This window comes from Drosophila miranda, chromosome 4, assembly GCF_003369915.1.
Source record: "Drosophila miranda strain MSH22 chromosome 4, D.miranda_PacBio2.1, whole genome shotgun sequence".
NCBI lineage: Eukaryota > Metazoa > Arthropoda > Insecta > Diptera > Drosophilidae > Drosophila > Drosophila miranda.
In genome coordinates, this window is record NC_046677.1 from 15,618,024 (window position 1) to 15,636,665 (window position 18,642).

An 18,642-nucleotide genomic window follows, 5' to 3' on the forward strand; every position below is an offset into this window, starting at 1 on the left:
TGTTTTTTTTTTGGGTTGTAGAAGTTTTCTGTTTTTGGCGGTAAACGCATTGCATGTGGCCGCCGCTGTTGCCGCTGTTGCTGCCATTTACGTTGCTGTTGTGCGATGGCAGCAGCAACATGCGGCACAAACAGAGTGGGCTGGGGGAGGGGGCACGGGCACAGTCCGAGGGAGAGACAGATATCGCACACACACCTGGAATATGGGATTGAGGTTCACCCCGAGTTGTCCGCAAAAGGTGGCGGCAAAGGTGCAGTGCGGTCAATGCGTTATTTGCAATTCATTGCAGCAATGGGAATCCAAATGGGGGCATTGAGGAGGAGTAGGAGGCCCCAAACCATATGCCAGCGCGCGAGAGGGGGAGAGGGGGAGGGTACGGTGCTGGTTTCTGGTCTGCATTCAGCTTTATGGCTTAATTTTTGCGTTGCTGCTGTTTCTGTTTCTGTTGCCACACATTTTGCAAGCAATTTAAATGCTAATCAATTTGCCACACGTTCCATGGAGCGTAAAACGTGGAACTGTGCCCCACATGTGCGCCCCGCCCCCCTCCAACCATCCTCCCAACATCACACACAATTAAAACAAACAAAGTCGCCAAAGATTATGGAACAAAAAAGGGATTTTCGACGGCCGCCAAGCAGAAGCCAAATGAAATAATAATCACAGAGAAGGCAAATAAATAGACACGAACGGGGGATTGACCAAGGAGATACCTCGGAATAAAAGAAGAGCAGAAAGTAGCATTCCATTGAGGACTTTTTCCTGGATTTTGCACCGAGGAAGTGCAGGCTTTGGGTCTCTTTTGTGTGCCCCTTACCCCGGCTCTAACGTCTAACCACACTTTAACGTTGGTTTGGATCTAAAAAGTACCCTTTTCACTCTTCTTTTTTTTTTGTTATCAAAGTTTAGGATACATTTCCTGCCCCCTAAACATCACACCGCGGTCCAGCTCCTGCGCTAAAATGGAATTTATATATACAAAAAAAAAAGAAAAAGAAAATTCCGTGCATAGAAGATTTGGTTTTTGTTTTGATTATTCGTTGGCATAGCTCGTCGACTGGTGTTTGCTTGTTCTAGGCCAGGCCAGAGAAGGAGGGGAGGGGGCCAGACCAGACCAGAACCAGACCAGAGGATGCGCCAAATGGAAAGAGGAAAAGCTATGAGCGATGTGATGTGCAGGTTGCATAAAGCAACACGTTGAATTTGAATAAAATGTGAGGCAAGTGAGTGAAATATTTACAGAGGGGAGCACCAGAGAGAGGCAGATGAATAGGAGAGCCAGATAGAGGGATGCAGGGGCAGAAGGGGGGAAAATATGTGGCACAAAGTTTGATTTATGAGTTCGATTTGTAGATATTCCGATGTAAACAGAAACCAAAGCTGAATTTTCACAGAAAAATGTGGCAGGAGTAAAAAAGAGGAGTAAAAAAGATGCAAATTTTGTGTAGAAGTTTTTTGCTTTAAATTTTTATTAAATTTGCAGACTGATTCGGACTTTATTTAGAGCTAAAAATAAATTTTATTGGTTCCCAAAATTCAATGAAAATTTTGAAAAAACCACAAAATCTTCTAGCAGAATTCTGCTGGTATTTTTCTTGAAGATCTTGCCTAAAAAAGGAGTTCCGTCCCAAAAAACACATGAAATTTCTTTAGAGAAAAATTCGAGCAGAAAAAAATGCCACTGAAAACCGAAGACTTCAAGTGAAAAATTGAGCCAACTTGGAAAACTTTTCCACTGATTGTTAAAAACATTGTCCGTCTCCGGGAGCAAGTTTTCCGTGCACCGCCGCCCCCCGCCAAAAAAAAAACCCACTTTAATAAAGATAATAAAAAAACGAAGAAGAAGAAAAGACCAGAAGCAGCGGCAGCAGATGGTAAAGAACAGGGGGGAAACAGAGGAAAAAACAGAGCCAAGATGAAATTGCATTATGTCGATTTTGTGGATTTTCCTATGCAAAGAGAAAAATGTAGGAAAAGCCGGGAGGGAAAAAATCCGTTGGTTGAGACCGGCTGCAAGTGGCTTAAAAAAGAGTGCCTCAAGATGTGGCAACATTGGTTTCGGACAGAAGTTACTTTGCATCTTTTAAGGATAGGATCCACCACGGGACGGGCCGGGGGAAAAAAAAACATGAAAAAATGCAGAATAAAAGGATAAAGATTTTCATTGGTTTCGGCTGCAGGCTGATGCGGCGGCTTTCAGGTACTAGGATATTTCTTAGCCATTTCTCATAAAAATCATTCATTCATTTGCGAGAAGCTAAAGTGTGCTCAGGGTACGGTGGCCGGGGGCCGGAGGGGGAAAGATGGCAAAAAGAAAGCCACGAAATGAGCTTCGATTGGGGCCTAAGGGAAATAGTGTTGCATAGAGTGGAAAGAGTGTTGGCAAAGGCTTCAAAAATGTGCCAAGAACCCACTCCTATCTGGGTTCTAATAAAAACACAGACCACTGATTAAATTTTTGTTAAACAAAGGTTTTTAAGGGCCTCTTTCCTAAATCTAATTTTTCAATTTTTAATTAAGCTTTTTTTGAACATTTATTTCCTGCATGTTTTATTGAAATATTGAGCACTAAAAGAGCGCTATTAAAATGTCAAATATTTCTTTTTGATGTTGACGAATTGTGTCGAAAGATTAGAGAGTTTTATTAGAACAAAATGTGGAATACAATCAGTGGAAATGGGAGATTGGGAGTACAGTATTCAGGCTGTATTGCCTCACGACCTGCATCGGAATAGTGCCATTGAAGCTCCTGATCTTTGCTCAAACAATTGGGGAATCATTTGGGGGCACTCATTCCTCGTTTTATGTGCCATCTTCCAGTTTATCCCACTGTTTATCGGCTCTTAATTTGTGCACACGACTTGCTTAAGTAATTTCTGACGTGCGGCTCCACATTATCTGCCGTCTGCTGGCCGTGTTTTTAATTGCCAAGGACAATTAAAAACAATTTTGCAGGCACAAAAGAGTTGGCAATAAATTTAATTGGGCGTCACCAGAAACGCCCATTGACTTGGGCGGGTGGAGAGAGGGAGATCGAGCAGCCAGGGGGTGAGTATTTTCGCACCTAGTGACAAGGTGTCTAAGGCTTGCCATTGTGGCTGTGCGACGAGGTCTGGAGCCAGCAATTTATGCGGCTGTCAGTTGCAGGGGCAAGTTGGATTTTTATTGGCACCCGGCACGCAGCCAGGATCTGCTGCCCCCCCCAAACGCTTAGCTGCCTCTCAAGTAATTGCATCGAGCACATAAATCAATTGAATTGCATTTTCATGCGACAAGTTTGGCCAACCCTCGACGCTCGCTGCCGCTGCCCTTGTCTGAAATTGAAGTGAAAGCCAAAAGTAGTTTTTTTTTTTTGCCTTTCCAGCTGTCTCTCATCTTTTAAGCCCCCAGTTGCCAGCCAAAAACCCCATCAAGCGTAGCATAATCAATTGAAATTGCATGCAATGCGTCACTTGCACGCCCAGGACAGCCCCAACCCCCCTAGTGTGCCCCTTGTTGTGGCTGCCACACGTAAGAAGATTATCGGAAACTTCGTTTATGGCTTATCAAATTACATAAATGATTAATGTTTGTGTTTCTCTATGTTTTGTGCCCTTCATTCTTTCCATCTTCCATCTCGTCTTCTTTGTCCTCTTCTACTGCTCGGAAAATGTCAGCCACAGTTTTCATTTCCGTTTTTCGACACTCTTCAAATGGTTTCTGTGCTGCGGTTTGGCTTAAGTTTTTGTTCAGCATTTTATTGGAAAAGTTTTCTGATCCCAAACGCTTAGCTGATTTGCGGTTTTCTAACAGGTTCCACAGGCAGATGATATGTGGCTAGCCAGAAAATTGGTCTGACATTTAAGTTTGTTACAATCTTTTTTTTTGGGATTTTATGGATACGTTCCACATGGAGTCCACATATGTTTCACACATAAAATATGGGTTTTGTTTTTAATTGAGGAAAATTAGGTAGTTTGGGTGGAAAATGGATAATGAAACTGGGTTCCACTTGGGTTCCACAGTTAAAAAACCCATTACTTAACCAGAAAATTGGTTTAATATATATGTTTGATGCAAAGTTTGTTGTTGGATACGTTCCGCATTGTGTCCACATATGAACCACACATAATTATTCGGTTTAATTTTAAATTTAAGAAAATTAGTTCGTTTTTGTTGAATATGGTCTGCACGTAGGTTCCACTTGGGTTCCACATTACAAATTATGCATATAATGTGTGAAATTGGGTTTTTTGATGGCAAACTAGTGTTTATAGCTTTGATCCCCTTGTAGTCCACACAGATTCCATACTGGATAATCCCTAGTAGCATAATTCACTCTCAAAATCGCAGTCAATAAGCTCCCCCCCCTTTCCCACATTTATCGTCCAACACCGAGCAGTAAATTAGTGTTTTATTTGTCCTTTCTCATAAACAAAAGTTCACAGTTCCATCAGCAAATGTTTTCATCTTGCACACACTCATCAGTGGGGCACTACTCGTCGTCCGCGTACGCGCACGCACTCGGCAAGTATAACTCATCAGGGCACAAATTACAAAGACAAACGATGACTGACAACCGCAAGGCTTTTTTGGAAGCGAAACGGAACGAAACGGTGGGTGGAAGGGAGGCCACCACTTAGCACCCACAATCCACAGCACCCCACGGGTTGGGTGGGGGGTGGAGGTACAGGGCGGTGTTTTTGTTAATTAAACAAATGCCGCAGTGACATGTGCACATCACGAGATGTGATGACTTTGCCGGGGCTTGGGTTCGGGTCGGGTCGGGTTTGGGCCTGTGGTTTAGTGCATCTGCATTCGGTAGGGATACGACACACACACACACAGAGACAGAGAGAGAGAATTCCGCTTGACAATAGCGCACACAAATAACGGGGGAACGACGACAGCTCCAGCGACGACGACGACGACGACGACAATGGCTCCGCATGCAATTTAATTTATTTCAATTGCAACAGAATTATTACGACATACGACAAAGTGCCGTCGCAGAGCAATTTGCCCAGCTTCCCTGACTACCCTCAATAAATTTCCAATTTCCCTACCCTACCCCCTTTCTCTTCTTTTTTTTTAGGGAATTGTTAATAAACAAATTCATGCGCGAAAGAAAGTAAACCCAGTAAGCGTCAATTTCAATTAAACAGACGCGTGGCATCCCGCGTGGCACATTCCAGGATGGATAATGACCGCAGAGAGGCGGGAGAGGGGCGGCAGCACTCTTAGAGGGTGGTCCGAAACGAAGGCAGAGGAGAGGCAGGGGTTAGGGCACCCAAACTATGAGGAAACTTCTATTATTATTCTATTAAAAAACAAGCAAAAACCAAAGATATTTCCTGTGAAAACTAGGGAATGGATCCCCAAGTTCCCAGGTCGCATTGGACTATGGACACTGAACCCCTCCCCCCCCCCCCCCCCTCTGCCATGCCACTGCACCATGGGTGGCATTCAAGCATTCAATTTCGTTTGCTGTTTTGTTGTTGCTGCTGCCTGGTGGCTTGGCCAGTTTCAAGTGTAAATTAATTTATGAGGCACGCCATGAGCCCGGCGCCTGGCTGCGGTCAGCGTTGCCTCCCCGCCTGGCAAATGTCAGCCAGAGTGTGAAATTTCATATTTGAATATTCGCCGAAAAACGTTGACAAATGAAGTCTGCATAATTGGTTAGAATTTGGTCCAACGTGTGTCCAACAGATAGAAACACAAATAAACTGCGACTCGCACTCACCTATCAATGAGCCGATGATGAACAGAGCGGCCAGCAAATTGTGTTGGCCGAACATTTTGATTGCCGTTGGTCGCCTCCTTCTCAATGGTTCTCTGGAAAGGAAACAAAAACAAATAGGTAAATGAAACGTAGGTAGTGTATAAAGGGGGGAGTGGGGGAGAATGCGGATGGCACGCCTCTGAGTCAGAAGTAATTTGTTTGCTTGTTTGGTTGAGCATAACAGAGACATTTCCAGGGTCTATTCTGGGGTCTGCTTTTGGGGGTGTGGCCGAAGCACAACAAGTGTTGGGGGGGGGGGGGGGGGGAGAGCCACCTGTGATCTGTTACCTGTTACCCATCACCGATTCGTTGTCATCATTCAAATGTCATTTTCTGGGTTCCACAAACTGCTGTTTGACATGGCACCTGACGCTAATCAAAACTACACATGGGCATGCATTTTGGTCGCCCCCCCCTCGCACTACCCTCCCCTGTAATCGGTCCTTCCCCGTGGGCCGCAATTAAGCTCGAATTGAAAGTTTTGTTTTTGTGTCTGTGCCAACGAAAATGTTCATTAGTCCGTCTCCTCCCCCCCACCACCACCAAGGCTCGATTGTCCACCGCCCCTGCCCATGCCCCTGCCCCTGCCCCTGTCCCAATCGTTCAATGATTGTCATCGTAGGTGTGACTAATTGTTGGTCATTTATCTTCTTTGCTTTCTTTTTTTTGTTCTTTGGGCGGTGGCGGGGGTTTCCATGGAAATCATGAATAATTTACGTTCTAAATGGAAAGACTGGGGATAGGCCTTATGTGTCTCTAATTGATGGATAATTGAAGGTCTGAGCCCAGAGTTGATCAATTGACTGAAGATGAGCAGCAGCAGCAGCAGATGATGAATGGAAACCGGGATTGGGGGAGGGAAGAGCGAGGAGGAGAATGAGGAAACTTTATAGCAATTTTCGGGACACCGACCAGCATGCAATTTGGAGCAATTCGGCAAGCACTTATAGGCCCCCAACACCCCCCTGAAACTTTAGAACTTTTGTTCTAATCATATTTATATAATCACATGTGAATGTGGGCCAAATCGAATGCTTTGATTGACAAAAGAAAAGACATAGAGCCGTCCTCCTCCTCCGAGTAGAAGGAGCGCCCCCCCCGGAATGATTGTCAAAAAGTGTTTGCATGCTATCTGCCGATCTGACAGATGTAAAACTTCAACTCCCACACTATGCCGCCCCCCCTAATGTGACTGGATATGTATCCGTAATTTCCGTCTGTGTGTGTGTGTGTGTTTTTGTCTTTGTATCAACAAGGACTCACTGCCATAGGCAACAGCCAGTGCCTGCTCTCCTGCCGCCTATCCGGCTATACGCCTGCCTCCACCCCACATTGTTGTTGTCCTGCTTTCCCCCACCCCTCGACAGGTGCACGGAGTCCTAACATCGTCACACACGTCTCATTTTCCTGTATTTTCGTTTCGTTGCCTCGTTCTCTCGTTTTCTTTTTTTTCGTTGGCAGCAAACTAATTTCAAAGCAAATGCGATACAGTCACAAGTGACTGAGACGACGACTCCCCAGCCTGTTGTTGGGTTTCCTTTTGGGGGTGGTCTCGTGTGTCAGCCTGTCAGCGATACCCTCTCACTGAGCTGGGTCCCAGGTCCGGGCAAGAGTCCTAAATAACTTGAGCCAGGTGAGAAAAATACTCGTATATGTGGGGGATTGAGGTCAGAGGGAGACTTTAATCAAACCAATTCGAGGGGGGACTTAAAGGGTATTCGAACTAAGGAGAGCCCAGGATCTCCCTTTGAAGATCTGCCCTCTTGAAGGGCACTCCCCAATTCGTTGTATCCCCGGATACAGCCACGATCTTGGCCTGGCTCGCGTGTTTTGGCAGCTTCATTTGCATAATTCGTCGTTAAGTGGCGGAAAAGTGTAATCGAATGAATGACTGGATAGACACACACACACACACACACACACACACCATCTCTGGGGACACTCGACTGCCCTGCCCCCAACCCCCCCTTGGACAGCAATTAGAAGTAAAATTTATTGAAAAATGAATTGAAATTTTTAGCACAATGAGAAAATCATATGACACTCGTGCTGTCCTTCAGTTTTGGGGTCTCTTTTTTTGACAAATGGACAAAAGACAAAAGGGCAGCCCCACAAGTGCCATTGGGGCGGACAGGACAGGCTTTCAAATAATGGAAATTCGAAGAACTTGTACTTTTTTGGTCATGTGGTTCATTCTCTCTCTCTCTGTCTCTCTCTTTGAAAATGTGTGAAAATCCTGGGGAAAATGAAATGTTGCCAAGGACAAAAGCATTTCCCCCTGCCCATTCCCAGCCCCTGACCATCGTATGGCTATGGAAAATTGAAAAGTTATCAATTACAGCTCCTTTTTGAGTGATTGACTTTGCCCCCACCCACCACCCTCCTCTCTTCTGAATGATTAACGTCTAGCATATGCCAAAAAAAACGAGAATGAAAGAAAGAAATGTTTTGTTCTTTGTGGCTCGCCCCCCCCCCCCCCAGCATTTTCCGTGCTTCTCCTCAGCTCAGGTTACAATTTCATGAGGTAATTGAATTTTGGTTTTTGGCCATGCGGGGGCGGGAGGGATTGTGGGGTCAGCATAAAAATGTTCAAATTACAAGTGCGAAAATTCGCAAAATTATTCAGCAGGTAACATAAATCACCCGAAAGTCCTTGTGGCGAGAGAGAGAGAGTGATGGGTGATGGTTCCAGGGATATCAGGATCAGGGCCATAGTTTGATGGATAACAAGTCTGCTTTAAAATAGTTGAAGGAACGAATGAGTTATTTAATGGGTGATAAAAACTCCTGATTTTATTCAAAAATTACATTCTTTGGCCGCCAGAAATCTACATTTGTGCAGAGGAATTTTTTTCTTTTAAGAAAAATGGAAAAGTCAAATGAGATGCACATGGAAGGCTTTTTTCTGCATTCAGATATTTCATAAAATATTTTTAAATATTCATATATATTTTTTAATATTTTTAAATAATTTTAAAATATATTCAGAGCAGGAAAATTGTGCTTATCTAACGTTATTTATTTCATAATTTTTCTTCTCCACGAATCTACAAAATTAAAAAAGTTAAGATGACTTATAAATTATAAATCAATTTTAAAAAATATATAAATAAAATAACAATAATATAAATGAATTTTAAATCATTTTAAACTATGCTCAGAAGCTATTTTTCTACAGCAGGAGAATTATATTATTACTTATTTTTATTTATTTAATGCTTTTTATCCTCTACGATTTTCCAAAATTTACAATTTAAAATAATTAAAATTTAATTTAATTTTAAAAAATTCCGAAATCACGAAAATTTTATTATTATTTGATTTCATTTATTTCATGCTTTTTATCCTCTGAAAATCTACGAAATTTTAAAAGTTAAAATAATTAAAATAAAAATACATTTTTAAAATAACTCTAAATCAGGAATATTATATTCATATTTAATTTAATTTATTGTATGTTTTTTATCCTTGACAAATTTAAAAACAAATTCAAAAGCAAGAAAATGATATTATTTTTTAATCAGATTTATTTCATGCTTATTATCCCTTACAAATCTACGAAATTTCAAAAGTTAAAATAATTAAATTAAACATAAATTCATGTAAATTCAAACTACATTGAATATGCGCTCAAACTGTCTCGTAATGCAATTTCCTTGCTGTATCATAGAATATGTAGATTTTTTCTTAAAATTTTCCACCCATAAATATGTTTTTAATATCAATTGTAATTCAATAGCCCTTACTCTGATTCTATTGCCCACTAAACAATGAAAAATAATGCACTCCCCCTCGTATGAGAAGCCCCTGCCCCTGCCCAAATGATGATGATGATGGCCAACGAATATTCATGAATATTAACCAATGGCCGCACTAATTCGATTCGAGCACACAGAAGCACTTGACTTGATTGAAGGCAGATCAAGTTGCCGCAAATAAAAACGTTGGCTGGCGGCACTCGAAAAATAACCAAAACTAAAATGATGATGATGGGAATTAATTAATAACTCGAATCGAATAAATAACACACAAAATATAAAAATATATGTTTTGTGGCGGAGCACTGCCTGGAAATTCCATTGCAATGAGAAATTCTTTTTTTATAGAATTGATTGGTGGGTGGAAGGGGGGGGGGGGGAAGGGGATCTGGGGACAGCGTATCTCGCCCACTTGTGGCGTTGCCAAATCGATTTCAAAACTCCATAAACAAAACGGAGGCGGGCCTCTATACACCATTTGAGAAATCTCAAGCCATCCAATAAACCGACAACAGCGGCACAAAACAACAACAAGAACGAGGAAAACTTATAAACAACAAAAACGAAGCATTTTGTTCGCTTTAATTTGTTTATTTTGTGCTAAAGAGCAACACGCATCGAGTGCCATAAAAAATCAACAGGCAGCAGGCCCCCGAAAAAACAATGGAGATGGGGTCTGGGGGTCCGAGGTCCGGTCCGAGGGAAACTTACAAAATTTATAAACTATGCAAACTCTGGCCGAGGGCATACGAGTGCGATTAAGAGTGAAAGCAGCAGCCAGCAAAGAACGCCATAAAAAATGGCCAAGAGATGGCAGAGAGAGGGGGAATACAATATTTATGCAAACGTCAATTGGCCTGCAATTGAATTGAGCCATGAGGCATGGGGCATGAGGCACGTACTTCTGCATGATGCCTGTTTGTGCACCCTACAGATGGGGGTACGTTCGCTGCGCTGCTGGGCAGGGGACTTGTTTCTCGGCGCGATATATCTTCGGGTAAAGCCTTTGTATCGACACGAAACAAAATTCCTATGAAAGGCCATAGAATGCTCCTTTTAAACCAGCAATTTTTAGCATATCGCCGCAGCAAATACCGGAAGAAAATTAGGAAAGTGTGAGGGTTTCAATACCTAAAAATGTATACGATTTTGGGGGTATATGTGATCTCGTTATCCTACAGCCTACAATGTGCAAAATCTCTGTTGAACAGTGTAATCTTTCAATAGAGTCTCGCTCTCTAAAATCTCAGAAAAATCTGGATTCAGCAGCTCCAGTTTTCCGAGTGATTTGGCCACAAGTTGTCCAAATTTCGTTTAGTGTCGAAGCAATTTAAAGAAAAACCTCAACCAATTCCAATCGCTGCCCAGCGTAGAGCAGCCGAACGAAATCTTGAAGATATGCCAGGTATGGCTGCCTTAAACCGAAACTTAGCCATTACCGAGTTGTTTTTTAGGAATTTCCACCAATCTTTGAACCGATTCATCAAGGGCATTATCTGAAGGACCTTTTATTCACCTAATTTCGTATTCCTACTCATTCAATTATTCAAAGATGTGGCATGGAGAGCATTTGTCATTCGTTCGTATCCATCATCTATGAATTTTCATTTGTATTTTTTTTATTAGGATCCCATACACTTTTCCCCCCCTTACCGCCGCTTGTTTCACGTTCTATCCCACCCAAATTGATATACAAGTCAGACGACGTGACGTATGAGTGATGATGCGTGTGCCACATCTCTGCCCCGTCCCCGTCCCCCCGGCCAGGGCCCTGTGTAAACATTCGATTCGATGGTAGCCCGGCAGCATATGATTGCCATATTTGATATAGCGCCAGTAGCTCTATAAGGCCAAAAAGAGTTTGATGCGAGTATATTGGAAAATTAGGTTGCAGCGACGCCGGCGCCAATTTCGTTTGAGAGGGACAGGGAGAGAGCTGCTCTGGCTTGTTTATGCCACTTGAGGCTGTTTGAGGCACCGCCACCCGCCACCCGTTCCCCCTGAAACACTCCTAATGTGCAACATTTGATTGACTGATTGACTGAGTGACTGAGCGAACGAGTGAATGATGATTGTCTGCTGCACATGTGCCCATGCCCCTGCCCAGGCCTCTGTATCTCTATTGATTTGCATCTATTGGATTGCCCATTTCCATAATTTATTTGATTGATATGCCATATACCCCACATCGATATATATATTTATGTACATACACTCGTGTGTATCGCGCATTTTTATAAATTATTTGCCATGGCTTCTCGGCATTTATTTGCCGCTAATTTGACTGTCAATCAATCGCGAGCTGCCACAGAAAAGTACATGCCTACAGTACATACAATATGTATATATCCACCGTCCATTTGTTTGCTATAATTTTCCTGGGTTTTTTTCACCCTGATTTTGGCCATAAATTCCTATATTTGCACTTGTATCACTTTGTTCAAAAAAATACCATCAATATTCACGTTTTTTGTGCATACAAAATTTATTTTAAATTTCGAGTTCCGTTGGATAAATATTATTGTTGTGCATTTTAAATGTTTCAATGGCAGCAAAAGTGTGAACAATTGTGCCCCAGAGTGGTTTTCAATTACTTATTTAGGATGACACTTTTTTTTCGGCATAGATCTATAGGCTTTCGATTACATATTCAAGATGTTAATTTTGTTCAGGGATTTATTGGGATTTTTTTAATGTTTATTTTAGGAATTCTTTTCGATATTTGAAACTTTTCTGCTGTCGGAAAAATTAGCCAGCCATTGAATATGTAACATTTTGTTGGTCATTGGCGTTAGGAAAATATTTAAATTAAACTCTTAACATCTATCAGAATCAATAAAATCAAAAAATCAAAAATCACAAATATATTTTATAAATTTATCAAATTTCCGTAGTGCTAAAATATTCTTTTGATTTTCCTTAACACAAATACCTAGCAGCCATGCAAAGTATATACATATATATAAATATGCCATTTAAATATATTTTCATTAAGTCAATTTCAATCAAACTCTGTCCATGAATTTTTCATAGAAATTTTTGAATTTTTGAATTTTAGAACAACAAAAAGCTGCACACAATCTCCATGCAGAGCGGAGAGGCTCGAATTAATTGCCACAGAGAGCCGAGAGCAGGCGGGTTTCTTGAGAGGCGACAAAGGTTTTATTTAACTTGGCCCAAACCAAAGCCAATTGGGAATATGCCATACATTTCCAAAAACACACACAAAAAAAGGAGACAAGAACAATGGGATACCCAGTACTCAGTGGCGGGGCTTCAGGGGATATATGTACATGAGAAATGATCTTCAAAAATGCACCTCATTATCGATGGAAATATTTGTGGAGCAGACGATTGAATATCTAATATTTTTGCTGCCAAAATATATTCCATGGAATTCCCTTTAAACAAATACAATGAAAGCGGTATAGAAATGAGATATTATACTGTGTAAAATATTTGTATCCATCCTCAGCGTCATCATCATTTATTCATGACAATTTTTGGTTCTTGCAGATGCAGCATCGGAAATGAAATCGAGTCCCAACTACGCCGAAAGCTCTCAGGTTAAGTTTTCAAACAAATGAAAAACCTCCTCTCATCGATAATGCACACAAAAAAATGGGCCAGAACCAGGACCAGAACCAGGAAATATGAAACAATTTCCAAGCCGTAAGTGAATGAGGAATTTATATTTTTTGGCAAAGAATAGCCATAAAATAATGGATGGGTGGGGCAGCCCTAAATAATGAAAATATTCTACAACTTTGCATAGAGGAAGGGGTGCCGGGAAACAGGTCAAAGGTTGAGGCTGGAGCTGTGTAAATGAGTAAACCACAAAATGTCAGTGACAGATACCTCTGGGCGATTCCTTTTCTTTTTTTGGAAGGGGCGAACGACTCGTTTTTCCCATTTCGGACAAATAAAATCAATCAATTTTTGGTCTGGCAAGTGGCAGGCAGCAGTCTAAGTGCTGGGGCGACACAGAAATCTATTTGCTAAGGTGTTGACTCAAAAAAAGGAAGTGTTTTCGGGGCAGAAGGGAGGAAGAATGTGGACGGAATGTAGACTTTAACGATACCCTTTAGGGGGCGGTTCGAAACTAGTTTAGGGTCCACCTTTCTTTATAGAAATTAAAGAAGGAATTGCCTTCCCCCCAGAAGGAACTCTTGGAATAAGCAGAGCATGAAAACTCCCTCGCCCCAGACCCAGAGGAGACGACACCGAGACCGAGACTCCTTAATAAGTCATCGACAGAGCAGAGACCCACTTTCCAGCTCGATTCTGTAATTAATAGAATCAACTGGAGATGAGAAACCCTCGGCAATGCTCAAGTGCTGAATGATTTAGCAGCAACTCTGCCCCCCGCCCTCCCGAGTTGAATTTTCATTAACCAAAAAAAAAAGGAGAAGAAGAAGGAAAACCGCAATGGGAAAACAGACAATTTCCAGCGGTTGTGGGTGGATAGATATCTCTACATGTAATGCCATGAAAATAAAAATCAATCAACACGTTCGCTTAATAGACCCAAGCAGCCCTCCACTCCACGCCCCCGCCCCCCCCACTCATCAGATGTAAATGTGTATCTGCAAGATACATCTTCGAGTGGCTCCAAGTATACATTTGTATCTGAGTATCGACTCAAGTATTGCACAAAGACAAATTGCTTTTGTCTCTAATTTTAACACGAATTGACGCGGTCTTCTTCTCATTTCGGTTTCATTTTCATTTTGGTTTTGGTTATTGTTATTGTTGCTTTTGCCTTTAATTTGTTTTTCGCCGTGGGAGTGAAAAAATGTTCACACGGTTAAGGGTCTTTTGTTGTATCTTTTGCTTGTTTCGGTACGTTTTGAAATTGATTGGCGCACGTTTTGCGCGTGGCTAAGCAAAAAAAAAAAAAAAAAAAAAAAAACAAAAACCTAACAGAATAAAGAAAAAGTTAACCAAAGTTTGCCCAAGAAAAAGTACAAAAAGTACAAAAAGTACAAAAATTTTACGACCCGTCTGTCGAAAGGGCCACAAAGAAATGCATTCCCAAATTTTCACATTTACATTTTTTGTGTTTGTTTTTCACTGACTCTGAAGAGTCTGGTCTGGTTTATCCTTCTTTAAATGGATACTCTTTTAAGGGAGGGTACTAGGACTTTTGGCAGAAGAGGAGGAATTTCTTTGTAATTCAGAAAGAATTTTTCGACGAGACAAAAATTAAATTGTAGGGCCTGAAAGAGTAGATAATTTCCTCATAATTGGATTTTGAAATATAAGCCTAAAAACTTTTTTAAAAATTCAAAAACTGCAGTTTGGCGGCTCTACGCACTTTCATGATTTTTACTCGGCTTCAGCAGCGGCGATAACCAAAACAATTAATGTAGATAAAGGAGAATTAGACCACCTTTAACAGAATTTTTTGTTCATGTCGATAGAGGGGATATATCTGAAGATATGAATTTTCTGCACCTTGGGCATATTTTTAAAATATTTTTTGCCTTAGTATGGTTATATTTTTAAAAGTTAATTCTTTATTGGCATTAATTCGGAATAAAATAAGTACAAAATGACAGCCGCTCTTCTTTCAGTACACATTTCTGTCAGCTCCTAAAGATACTTGTTCCTTAGATCTCATAACCATACAAATATTTGACTACTAAACAGATTACACCCTTCAAAACCGTATGACTATTCCATATTCCTCCCTAGAATATTTTTATATATATTAATAAACCACCGAAACACTCGACCCGCTAGAGTATCACAATCTTCGACTGTATCTTATCTTTCGGTTTTGCTGGTTCACTTTGGTTCAATCTTTATTGAATGACTGTGTGGCGTCTCCGAATAGCTGTTGCTTGTTCCTGTTGTTGTTTCTGTTGGGTCTGCCTGGAACAGCACTTTGTGGGTGCTTAAAACAGCTGACAGGCCCCACTGACAGATTGATGAATGTTGATGCTCCCCTGCTCCCCATCTCAACGCAGCCTCTCTTGCTCTCTCTCTCTCTCTATCCCTCTCCCTTTCCCTGACTGCCAGCTGCCTGTTGTTTTTTTTTTTCTCACATATTGTGAATCTTTTCCACACTTTTAATGAAAATATTTTTTCGGGAGTGAATACGTGCTATTTTCATTTGACTTTGCGGCCTGTCTGTAGATTTATGGCTGTCTTGGCAAGGGATGGGGGTTGGGGGCTAGCCAGGTTAATTTTTATTGGAGGCTAATAGGGCACACGGCTCTCAGGCCCACTCGCGGAGTGCCGTGCCTCATTGGGATCAATTTGGCTGTTGTTTTGTTTTTCTTTTTCTTGGTTCCATTTCCATTTGCAGCAGACAAGTCAAGGGCTTTTCATTTTACAAATTTGGATTTGTTTTTTGGTCAAAAAGGTCAAGCTGTCTTAGGAGAGCTTTTCTGTACAGTTGTAAGTACAGCAGAAGAACCGACAGTTATCAACACACGTAAGGGGATTAAGCATGGCTTTTCAGGTGTGAATGGAGTAGGATTGGATGGAAAATATTGAGGGGAAACTGCCCTGAAGATGAGGGGAAACTGTCCTGAAGTTGAGGGGAAACTGCCATGAAGAAGAGGTGAAAGGAGAGCGGGGACATTTTTTCCTTTATTTATTTAGCAAGCTAATATTTCTGAGATTTCTTAGTAACATTTTTCATGTTTATTTTATTTATTTGTTTGTATTTATTTTCTAGCGCTGAATAGAGAATAAATAAATATAAATAAATTAAATAAATGTGAAAAATGTTACTACGAAATTTCACAGAAATATTATATTATAAAATATCATACAAATAAATGTAATATTACGAACACTTCCACTCAAATATTTGTTGTCAAAAATCAAAGAAAACCTGTTTCCTTGTGATGGCAAAAACTACACCAAATCGTCAATCAATTTATACACCAAAATCCCTTCTTAATCCATAATTAATCTGCAAAAAAAATAACAAAAATCTACAATGAAAACTGATTAACAAAGCCTTGCATTTGGGTGGAAAATCTTGATCTAGGTTCCACCCAAAAATCAACAAAATTACTTGTGTCTTTTTGGAGCTTTTCAAAGCAAAGCCTCAACTTCTCAAACACTTTCATATTCCCCTATGATCAATATAAAGACTTTAATCAGTATATTCACCCTTTAAACCACACAGAAAATAACTCATTTGAGTCTCAAATATTTAAACAAATTTCCCATGGAAAAATCAAACAAAAATCTAATCTATTCCCAGATATTGTGGGGCACCCTTTAAATCTGTTCCGTTCTCTTGGAGCTTAAACCATTTTGACAGTTTGTCAGTGTATGCAAATCCTTGGGCAAATCCCGGACTCTCCAGCCAAGGATTCGACAAATTGGAGACCCGCAAAAAAACCAAAAAAAAAAAGGGACATACCTCCCCCGTAGAGCCGGACCCAGCAGCACTTATTGCGGGTGTTTTTCGTGTTTATTTGAATGCAAATGTTAGTTATTTTTTTCAGGAGGGTCGGTCGTGTTTTTTACGCACTTTTTTCGCCCCAACCCACCAGCATTTTGCCAGTTCTTTTCGGCCTTAAAGGTCCAACAACGTTGCGTATTATTTTATAATTTAATTTGGCTTGATTTCGGTGTTTGTTTTATGGTAATTAACAGGTTGACACACTTACTTACAGAATGTTTGTTCGCTTCCCTCTCTGCTTTTCCCCTTTTCTCCACGGGCTTCACGTTTTTCACGTTTTTTTTTTCTTTTCTTTTTAGTTGTTTGATTAGGGGCCCCCTTTCGGATAAATGGATGGCTGGATGGTCTAACGTTAGATAAATGAGCGATTTAAATGCTAATTAATTGTTAGACAACACACTGGCACACTGGCACACGCACACACACACACGCGGGCGGGTGGACACGCACATATAGAGCGAGCGGGCACAGGGGCACACTGGCAGAGGCAGGGGCACAGAGATGTATCTCGTTTCTTTCTTTGTTTTAATCTCCGCTTTTTGTTCCGTTATCGTCACCGATCTGTGGCAGCGATAGAGGCATTTTTTGTATTTTGAAAATTTTCGAAAAACCGTCAAGCGGTCACACTAGCACGCACACACACACACTTTTGCACACTTTGGCATCACTCACGAGCTGGCGCTGTCGCTGTCACGCACGAACTGTAAATCTCAGAAGAGAGCCTTTCGTCGGGGTGTGGGGTGGTTGGGTGATTGGGTGGTTGGATGCTTGAGAGCCACACAACACGAACTGACGAAGAAGTACCGTTATGCCAAGCGTCCGTGCCTGTCGAACCGCGCGCGTCAATGACTGAATTCGGTGTGGCAGCAGGCGGGTTGAACGTCGGCGAACGTCGGCGGCAAGGCCGTTTTGCCCCTCCCCTACCACGTCACACCGAATGTTGCATGCAACATGCTGCAGCATAAATAAACCGAAGCCCACACGAAGCCCCGAACCGAAGGCGATTTACAAAAACAACAAAAGGCCGACGGCAAACGAAGCAAGCATCGCCCCAGACGAAGGCTAACAGCAGCATTAACAGAGCCTGCACGAAATGTGCGTGTCTGTTAACAGTGGCGCCAGCTAGCGGTTAGCCGCTGGAACCTGCATCTTATACGCTGTTAATGGAGTTCCAACAGCCGCTGTTCGATGCTGCCGGTTCGAAGAGGGGCAATGTTCGATGGTCGATGCTCGAAGGAGACCAAGTTCGATGCAACTTCCCCTGGAAAACGATGAAGAAATGCTTGATGTGGGCTGTGGGTGTATGTTTCGGTGATATGTGGGTGTAGGTCAGGGTGATTCGGCAGCTAAGTGGACATGATTGATCTTGCTCGGGCAGTACCTCTATGGAAGAACGAAGGACAGAACAATTTGGTGGAAGTTCTATCTAAAAAGTGGGAATGTTTTTGGGAGAGAGGGAAGGTTGAATGCGAAGGTCTGTCTTCCTTTTTTGGTACGTCTAATTTAGGGCTTAAGGGTCAAAAGTACAACCAAATAAATGTAGCCTCAATAACATATTTTTTGTAGATTCTATACCCAAAGAATTGGTGGAATCTGGGTGAGGAATGATCTCAGGCAGTAGTTTATCCATAGGATTACATAGATCAACACTTTATATTCATAATTAGTATCTCCTTTAGGGGGAGATTAGTTTT

The 18,642-nt window shown here is 41.5% G+C and overlaps 1 protein-coding gene across 4 annotated transcripts in view; it reads right to left on the reverse strand.

Moving 5' to 3' along the window:
- The window catches only part of LOC108161179, an 83,338-nt gene extending 65,518 nt beyond the window's left edge, over window positions 1-17,820 (reverse strand). The window contains exons 1-2 of one of the 4 annotated variants that reach the window (XM_033392727.1): window positions 17,161-17,820; window positions 5,723-5,814 (exon numbers count right to left, since the gene is read on the reverse strand). In XM_033392727.1, the coding sequence (XP_033248618.1) occupies window positions 5,723-5,777 (55 nt within the window). In that variant the 5' untranslated portion in view covers window positions 5,778-5,814; window positions 17,161-17,820. Of the gene's footprint in view, window positions 1-5,722; window positions 5,815-16,906; window positions 17,126-17,156 lie in introns of those variants that run through there. The other 3 variants (XM_033392725.1, XM_033392729.1, XM_033392728.1) reach the window with 3 other exon arrangements.
- Between the last annotated feature and the right edge of the window lie 822 nt (window positions 17,821-18,642).